The sequence below is a fragment of the Gadus macrocephalus genome, chromosome 5, assembly GCF_031168955.1.
Source record: "Gadus macrocephalus chromosome 5, ASM3116895v1".
Lineage (NCBI taxonomy): Eukaryota > Metazoa > Chordata > Actinopteri > Gadiformes > Gadidae > Gadus > Gadus macrocephalus.
In genome coordinates, this window is record NC_082386.1 from 13,020,562 (window position 1) to 13,030,337 (window position 9,776).

Genomic DNA, 9,776 nt, shown 5'->3' on the forward strand with positions numbered 1-9,776 from the left:
CTATTTATATCCTCATGGCCTACTGTGGACAACACTCCTTTCGATGGAAAATGTCAGGGATAATAAAAGCGATATGCTTGGATCTAAGCCAATAGTGTATACGTGTATACACTATTTGAAAGCTGCCTGGGTGTCTCTTTGTGGTTAGGTAGGCAGTTTTAATCTGAAATTGTATTCAAATTGTATTCACAGAGAGGCATTCAGTAATGAAACTATGAACAAGGTGTCCTCTGGAGAACAGATTTCCTATGGAGGCAGGATCTAATATGCCACACAGGCAGCACCCAGCTGATGGATCGCAACACCAGGGAAAGTTGAGCAAGAGTTGCTGCTGGTAAACGGTGGAATGGCAGCAGGGACAACAGACAAGGAGGTCTCAAAAGAACTGCTGTCTACCCTTTTCTACCATTGGATTTACGTCGTAAACATCACTTGACATTGTGGATACGATTTCTATGGGAATTGTTGTGCACCAAACGTGTTTATAGTTCTATAGGCCTAAAATACTACGTAACTATATTATTGTTGCAACTAGGATTTGTGTATTTTTGTTTAATTAGTTATCTTCTTCGTACCTTTTTTGTGTGATTTTAATAAACCTTCACAGCACCTCTGCCATTGATTCCTCAGCAATGGTGCTTCAAATCCACGCAGGTATTATTTGTTCTTCCAGCCACTAAGAAAGCTTGAACACATCATAGATAACCAATGCCATTACCCATTTGCAATCCAATCTCCAGAATGACCTTTCCTGGATCTAAAAAAGGTGTTGCTTCTTTTTTAGGTTAAATTGTGTCAATCTTTACCAGGAGTTAATGTCGAGGCCAGGACATAGTTTTTATCCAGAAAAGTGTTCACACTGAACAAACTTTATGTCATTTTAAACCTTTCTCCTTCAAAGAGCCCAGTAGACCGCTGATTCATCAGGGTACCCATCAGTCACAAAAGGTTGCATTATAACACGGTGTTGATACACATGTGTATGAGAATAATGACTCTGTGGTTTCTCTCATTTCCAGCCATTACACCATTAGCAGAGCTCATTATACTAGTGTATTTGGTTTCCGTGGTTACTTGACTAAGTGCAGCCCTTGCTATAGATACTTTTGAAAGGAAACTAAAAATCTACTTGCTTGAATATCATTAAGCTTATAATGTTTATAGAGAATTAAACTTGATTACTGTATTAATTAGCTACATGCTGATAAGCACAAACCCTTTATATGTTATGCAAGATTATATACACAATGTATGCACAATATATATCGTATTAGGCAGCAAATATCCTGTATTGATTGTTAGATCACAGCCATAGATGGAAACAGGCTACTCTCCAATACAATGCAATAAATCCATGAGTGCCAAACTCCATTCAGCCGTATAGTGTTGGCTGTAAATACGTGTAAACCAAGAGGGCTGGATCCCACTGGCTGCTATAGCTCGGGGGTATGTAGAGCCTAGCCATAGAGCGCTGATTCACCTGTGATAAGAGACCACACCAGCTTCTACTGCTTGGCAAACAAAATAAAATTCTGCGATGATCAGCCACACCTAACAGACTTTGGGCCTTTTGAGAGCCCAGGGTGTTGTTGACACACCTTGAGTGTCATCAAGACAGGTAGCTAAACGGTCCAAATTATCTTCCTAGTTTGTGCATATTGGACTGAAACACCAGTTGAATGGGTGGTTGTCAGTCACTGAAAGCGGGTCCTTTCGTGACAGTAGAACTTCATATGAAATAGCATTCTGGGCGTTATTTCTTGTATGCTTCGTTGGTGCTGTTAATTAAAACAGGACATGGAGATGGGACTTGATGGAGGAATAGGATTTGATGATTGGTATTAATGGGAGTAGCAAAGTAGTTCAGCTCCCAACAGTATTACAGTTGGTGGTAATGTAATCCCTTGTCTGCTCAGACTTGAAGACACAACAGTGGTGGTTTCACCAAATGTTTCTGTGTCGTGAGGGAAAAATCAACAGGATAGATTGTAGAGATGCTGAGGTGATGGCGTGGTTGTGGAGGAGGGGAGAGGCTGACATCGTGGTACTACATTTTAGTATTAGCAGGAGACACAGACATGTCATCTTGCATCATGCATCGTAGCCAGGCAGAACAGCAGTAGCCTACATTTAACAGAAAGGGACATTTTATTCTGGAAAAAATGCTTTGTCTCAAAATGTTGAATAATGAATCGAGAATATAAACAATAATAACATTATTATATTAACACTATAATATATATATATATATATATATATATATATATATATATATATATATATATATATATATATATATATATAACAATATATATATTTACAATATAACACACGGATAATAATACCTGGCGTCAATTTAAGGGAAGAACTCTGTGAAAACCATACAAATCTGTGTGTAGTAAGTACCACACCCGCCTCTGTTGCTGGTGCCTACGCTGCAGGCTACAACAAGAGAAAGGGGGGGCTACTGAGGCATCACCATGGCAATGCAGTGACGTCTATTCCCCTTGCTCTAATTGGAGGAAACCCCGTGGCCCTAGCTGCAGCCTACTGGTCTTTCAAACTACCCTTGAAGCGCCGCCTCTTTCCCCCGCGCAAAATACCTATTGGTTGATACCTCAACGATTAACTGTCTATCATGTCGAATAACCGTTTGTGATTGGACGTACAACGCTAAATCGAAACGCCCCGTTTAGCATGTTAAGTTGAATTTTACTGCCTCTGCTGTTCGTTGCCTCTGACCAATCCCTCAAATCGGATCAATTTTGTGGAGCAAATTTGGACCGCAGTAGGTCAGAGCCTTTGAGTTAATATTTATCTTCTGTATTTTTAGAACGATTCTCGTCTATTTTTTATCGTTGATTCGCGCGGTTACTGCAAGCGACGTGTCGGTATAAAACGCCTTAAGGAGCCGCTCTGATTGAAAGGAGTGGCCCGGTGGCTAGGCTAACGGTAGCTTGCGGTTCGGTGGCTACGCTAAGTTAAGCTAGCTCCTGCGGTGGGTTGTTCTGCGAAACGATTCGAAATATCTCGTCTTCTCCTCACGGTTGACGCCGGAGTGGTGTTTCGGTGGTCTTGGATCAGGGCAGGGCGTGTAGGTCGGACTGGGTGGTGGATCCAGGTTCTGGTTCTTGTTCTACAGCGGGATCTCACACGCAGTCGCTCGATAAGGAGAGTTGAATTACTACCAGGTCGGATCTAGACCTTCGTCTAGACCTCATTCCGCTGTTCGGATGATCTAGACCTCCATCCGGACCGCCTTACTCCGCGATTCTGATGAGCTAGTCTATACCTGCATCCAGACTGCTTTAGTCCTTCATTCTGGTGATCTAGACCTTCATCCAGACCTCAGTCCGTGATACTGATTATCTAGACCTTCATCCAGACCTCAGTCCGTTATTAGAATGATCTAGACCTCAGTCCGTTTCTCTGATCTAGACCTCCTTATAGACCGCTATTCTGTTGCAGAGTCTCTACCCGTGTCTTGATTTCCTTTGACACTAACCAAACATTCCACCCTCCCCTAGGTTTGAGGTTTATCCGGAGAACGACGCTGCTCCAGCCTCCTTGTTGTAGACCTTCACGTCCCGGGACCTGTAGCTCTCTTTGTGCGACCGGTACTTGTTCTTCACCCGATATAAACTATGGATAAAACGGAGCTGATCCAGAAGGCCAAGCTGGCGGAGCAGGCCGAGCGTTACGACGACATGGCGGCGGCCATGAAGGAGGTGACGGAGAAGGGCGGCGAGCTGTCAAACGAGGAGCGTAACCTGCTCTCCGTGGCGTACAAGAACGTGGTGGGGGCCCGACGGTCGGCGTGGAGGGTCATCTCCAGCATCGGACAGAAGACCGATGGCACGGATAAGAAGCTGCAAATGATCACTGAATACCGGGAGAAGGTGGAGGTCGAACTGCGGGACATCTGCAACGACGTATTGGTAAAAAAAAACATATTGTGTGTTACTGTGAGATCATCCTGAAGATCAGGAGGAGATCTTTGGTCTTTAGAGATAATGTGCTGCGCGGGTTGATGTGCGCAGAGTATCCTCACGACATGACATCAGCGAGGCTTAAAAGCCACCGTCGTAATGTTGCGGTTCACTAGTCATTGCGTCACTGTCTGATACTTATTACAATGTATATTAGACTGGCTCATTAACATAATTGGTGCTATTCCGAATCCAATCGTGCTTTCGAAGATGGCTGAAATACGTGAAAACGTTTTCGATATGTTGCCATTTTCTTTCTGGACGTGAACGCCTCGCCGTGTGCAGCAGACCTCCGCGTCTGTTGGAAACCCCTCTCAGACATTTGACTGAATAAAGCGACATCAATGCGGGAATCATTCAAAGTGAACATACTTTATAAATCGCATTTCGCTTTTTCTTCGATGAATCAGTTTTGGGTTTCTAATCGCATATTCTCGACGGAAGAGATGCGTTATTGACTCCTCCTGCCGTTCCTTCTGGGAATATGTGAGCTGAACAATCGGCCAAACCCTCGCATGTACGTCAAACGGTCAGAATGGCTCTGCCTGCCAGCAAGGTGTGTCCGTGTGGACGGGGATTCTTCCTATCCTCGGTACGGACTGAGGACCCCCCCCCCCTAGCTGGCCCGAGGGGAGGGTATGCTCCCGGCCATGTGTAGCTCAGTGAGGATTTCCTCATGTAGTGTTTGACACACCCATTCCCCCTGAGCGGCCAGCCCCCCTCCCCCCTTCCCGAAATGTGTTCAGATGGAAACGGCTGCGATGGGAACACGTAGGTGTGGACTGGGCTGCAGTGGTACTGAGGCACAGTGAAGGATATTGTATCTGTTGGTTATGACATCAGAATTTACCCATGAGATAACGCTTCATGGGGAGCGGGTTTAAGTGAGTTTCGGTGGGCGTGTCAGGCTGTAGCCTTAACTTGTCATCTCAGACCAGATGAGCTAGTTGTAAATTCATGAAGCAGACTGCAAAGAATGCAGGTCGTACCCTTGGGTCTGAGGAGTTTACATAAGAGTACACGAGCGGCGCCCATCCTAGTTCAAGCGGTCCCCTGACACAATGCTAGAGGCAGGTAGTTCCTCCCTGGGGCTACAGAGCTGTTGGGTGAGTTCAGGGAACGTAGGTCTGGATTCCACATGAAATGGTCCCATGGAAACCGTTGCTTGGTTCAACATCATTTGAGGCTAGGTCTTTAATTTCTACGCTGTCTGCTCATGTGCAACCTTGACAAGACCCATTTCAAAGTCAAACGCTACCTGGGTTGTCATGCAGAGCCTCACATTGTTGACTGGGGTGCTGGATCTCATTAGCGTGAGTTAGTCGTTTGAACACTGCACCATTATAGCCGCCTTGGTCAGTGACCTAGAGGTACAGCCATGACATGCTCCCGGGACGAGATTAAACCCACCAAGCGTCGAGGTGCGCGCACATGTTGAAATGCGAGGCTGCGCTGCTCCCCCATTGTGCAGCGTGCAGCGAGACAGGAATGCTTGGCACTCGAGACATGTGCATGTTGGGGCTGAGCTAATCTTTGTCGGTAAAGGCCGGGGAGTGGCTGTGGGGCTATAGGCTGGGTCTGGGCAGGGCCCTCTCCCCCGAGGGTTTGTGAGGGGGGGGTATAGCTTACCTCAATGTTACTGATCCTCCCCCTCTTTTTGATTTGATGTAGCATTAGGGTGGTGTTCAGGTTCTTCATCCTGTGTTCATTGTGTGTACACCCCTGCATCGTTTGGTTTAAATTCTGCGTATCATGTACATCAAATTCAAAACAAATTATTGAAACACGGATAAGTAATGTTTGATTACTATTACAATCACCGTAATCATTGTTTAGACACGGATACATGTAATGCAGTTTTTTTAACGATGCGTTTATGAAAATAAGCCCCTGGGGGTAGGTGTTATATGGGTAGGTGTTATCTGATCAAATGACGCCGCACCCTACTACAAATTAACATTAAGTCATTTGTATTGGGTGCCAGATTCTGAACCCACCTACCACTGATAACCTACCTCTTAATTTGAATATACAGTTTAATTAAATTACTATTACACCTGTTGGAACAGTTTAAACCGATTTATAAGAAACATTTAATGCAAACAGTGTTCTGTAGAGAGCGTGTGAAGGGATTCAAAGGCAGTTCAACTCTTACTTTTGACAGAAGTAAGATGACCAAGGCAGTCTAGGACTATATGATGGTGAGAATAGTTCTGAATCTGGGGCAGAAGATTGTCAGGGGCACACAGGAGGCCTGGCCTCATTCAGAAGGCTTCAGGCTGCCTGTACAGCGCTGCAAAATGGTTCCAACCACTGTCTGAGGCTGTGCACTTGGCTTCCTGATGTGGAGGAATTGTGCACATTCATCTTCGAGGACTCGAGTGGGGAGCGCAGTGCCCTCTTGTGGTCAGTGTCGGTCATGTTTCGCTCGTGATCAGGAAGTGCATGGCGTTGAATCCGTTTTTGGAAAATTAATTTTCAAAACGCCCTCGAGTTAAACTCGTGTTTCTTTTTCCCACAGGGACTGCTTGACAATTTTTTAATTGAGAACTCTACAAATCCGGAGAGCAAAGTCTTCTACCTTAAAATGAAGGGAGACTATTTTAGATACCTCGCTGAGGTGGCCGCTGGAGACGACAAGTCAAGTGAGTCCACGCCTTACCTCCTTCCCCCTTCACTCCTCCCTTTGAGCTACCTCTATTAAGATCCATTTTACCAGGACTAAAGGAAATCACCTGGTTGTGAAATCATACATCACTACATTAATTTTTTAGAAATGTCTGGAGTAGAGATATACAAACACAATCCAAGTCTTATGCAGGAACATGGAACCTGTACCAATCATAGACGTTTGCATGTCTGAAGACACAATACTGTATGTTCGGAGGCCGGCTTTTGCATGAACAAGCCTGACTCTTTACCCTGCTGCTTTCTGGCTTTACTCAACCTTTTGCTGTTTCCACTGCGTTTGATGCTCCTACATTTATTTCAAAACGTATGTACCTCGCTGTACTGAACGACTGTTTCTTTCTCTCTTCCAGAAACCATAGAGAGCTCTCAGGAGGCCTACCAGAACGCCTTTGACATCAGCCGGAAGGAGATGGACTCCACACACCCCATCCGCCTCGGCCTGGCCCTCAACTTCTCTGTCTTCTTCTACGAGATCCTCAACTCTCCAGAGAAGGCCTGCGATCTGGCCAAGAACGTCAGCAGCCCTTACTTTTCTTTCCTTCTCTTGTTTACCAGTTTGATTAGCTGATGGAGCACGGTGTTTGGTAGTTAAGTGATGGCCCCTGTCTTTGTTCTCCCCCTTTCTCGGCAGGCGTTTGATGATGCCATCGCTGAGCTGGACAAGCTGAACGAGGAGTCGTACAAAGACAGCACTCTGATCATGCAGCTCCTGAGAGACAATCTGACAGTGAGTTTCCTCCTCCCTAACCGTGGTCTCGCATGACACATGACAGTCACAAGACCGGCTTGGAGCAAAACTTGAATGGGTTCCTCAAAACTGCAGAAACTCGTGGCTGATTCACTCCTACATCTTCTTTAAAATCTTGACACTGACGGCTTGATGCTGCTTTATAAGTGTTCCCACTGCAACAGTGCGTCGGACCACTGTAAAACGCAGTGGCTTACAGTGTGTTTACACCGAAAGCGATGTGAATATTCTACTTGCGTCGAAAACCGCAAACTTTTCTCGCACGATTGATTTGGCCTCAAGCGAAATCTGTGCCAAAGTTCAAATATTTTAACTCAAGCAAACGCACAGAATTAGCTTCGTTCATGTGGGTAGAATTGGCGTAAACCGTGTTGTTCACTCCGTGCACTTGGTGGCCGGTGAGAATGCATCTTTTGGTGTCTTTGCATTGCCTCTCGGTGTGAACGTACGGTTCTCATTTCCTATGGCTCACCTCCGGTCTTGTCTCCACAGTTATGGACGTCCGACAACACTGCAGAGGAGGGCGAGGGCGGTGAGGCGGTAGAGGCCGGCGAGAACGAGAACTAAAACAACCGCCCATCAAGTCGGGGTTCATTCCTAAAACAAAAAGCAACAAAAAAAAAAGAAACTTTTTACACATCCTTCATTCCTTCTTGCTCCACTTAAAAACATTCTTGCATTGAACCCATTATTGAAATGAGCTGTGTGGGGAAATCTGGGGTTGGGTGGGAGGGAGGGGTTCACGGAAGAAAGTATTGGGCTCTCAAATTTGAACAAAAGTGAACAGATTTGATCAAAAGTGACCGGAGCGGCCCTCCAGTCCATCGCTAGGTTTTATCCCCCTGGCCCTCCCTATGTGGCAGTGACTGCCGTAGATTAATAGCTTTACTCGCTATCAGAGTCCCGGGAGGCAGTAGAGGGCAAACGCTCCACGGGGCGTCTCCTTTAACAACTAGAAACTTTTAAAACAATGAACTTGGGAGTTTTCGTTTTCAATAAAGTTGAATTTTCAATAGAATTTGAAACCTGTTAGAATAAGACCATTTCGTCGTCGTTTCCCCCCCTCCCCACCCTCTATGTTTTAGTGCGTCTGTCTCTTCACATTTCTGTGGTACGGCTACTGCTGCTGGAAGTTCATTTTGATGCTAATCCCAGAGTTCCATACGACTAGGGAAAGCCAGTATAACGTTCAAATGTTCTGACTTTTACTATACCACCAGATGGTGCCAATCGGTTGAACGCTCACATTTTGTCCTCTTCTAAAGCAACTGTTTCACTTCAGCATGCCCGAGTTGGTGGGAGGGTGGGGGCGTTGTCATTACAGGGACCTATTAATGGGAAAAACAGTTCTGCCATGCATGCAATTTTAAATATGACACTGGAATGGAATTTAAAAAAATGCTATAATGCACACAAAGTCCAATGGTTAAGTTTGGAACTTGTCAGGGCCGGTTTGTACACATTAAGAGGGTGTCGGTTAGTTCAGTGATTGTTAAGAGATTTGGACCACTATTGTGTTTTGCTAATCATCGATTGTAGTCCCCAAAAAGCCTTGTGGAACAGTTTGATGCCCTATGTATCAGCTATGTAACATGAATAAAACATTTTATAAACCCAACTTTGTCTCCTTGACTTTCTTTCTCTTATAATAAAAAATCTCGTTGGTAAATGTGAGATTTTATAATGGGTATTTACATTAACGCAGCCTACATGGAGGAATGTACACAATGACATCAAATGGGAGAAAGTTCCTTCCCCGAATGCTGCTTAAGACAACACGTATAATACTGCATGCATAGACAAAAACAATAAAACTGCAAACAGCATAGCCACTTCCTTTTTACTGAAGAAAATACAGCAAGTGTTGCCTTGCAACATTATTACAATGTTCCCGTTTTGACTATCTATTATATACGTTGTATTGGGGTTATTAATTAATTGAATCACAATATTTACTTCTGCCTATAGATTGTATAAACATGTATGTTTGTGTGTATATATATATATATATATATATATTTATACAACGGGCCTAAATCCAGCGATCTGATTGGTTCCTAACTGTTGTATAATGAGCGTATACATAACTGCTATGAGACGCCCGATCATTTTGTGAAAGTATCACTCCGCGCCTTGAAGTGGAAACCGTTACAACCGTTCTCTCAGAGGGACGCTAAAGTGTGTTGCATAGCGACCGTCGTGCATTTTGAAGGCAGCCAGGAGGGACTACTTTTTGGTAGTCTTTAATAAAACGGCTACTTTGACTTTCTTGGTTTATTTTTAAATGTAGTGTGTCTATGACTTTCGTTTCGCCATAACAGTAACCGTTGTATAAAAGCAATAGATCA

The 9,776-nt window shown here is 44.6% G+C and overlaps 1 protein-coding gene across 3 annotated transcripts; it reads left to right on the forward strand.

Annotated features, from left to right (window-relative positions):
* The first annotated feature begins 2,633 nt into the window (after positions 1 to 2,633).
* LOC132458033 (14-3-3 protein beta/alpha-1-like) lies at positions 2,634 to 9,046 on the forward strand. Of its 3 annotated transcripts, none has more exons than XM_060052475.1 (6): positions 2,634 to 2,792; positions 3,528 to 3,938; positions 6,511 to 6,634; positions 7,031 to 7,194; positions 7,312 to 7,407; positions 7,921 to 9,046. In XM_060052475.1, exons 2-6 carry the CDS (start codon positions 3,645 to 3,647, stop codon positions 7,993 to 7,995), a joined length of 753 nt encoding a protein of 250 aa, XP_059908458.1. In that variant the 5' UTR covers positions 2,634 to 2,792; positions 3,528 to 3,644; the 3' UTR covers positions 7,996 to 9,046. The 3 variants fall into 3 exon arrangements, with proteins under 3 accessions (XP_059908458.1, XP_059908459.1, XP_059908460.1); XM_060052476.1 differs by having other exon boundaries at positions 2,653 to 2,788; XM_060052477.1 differs by lacking the exon at positions 2,634 to 2,792 and adding an exon at positions 2,974 to 2,998.
* The last annotated feature ends 730 nt before the right edge of the window (positions 9,047 to 9,776 follow it).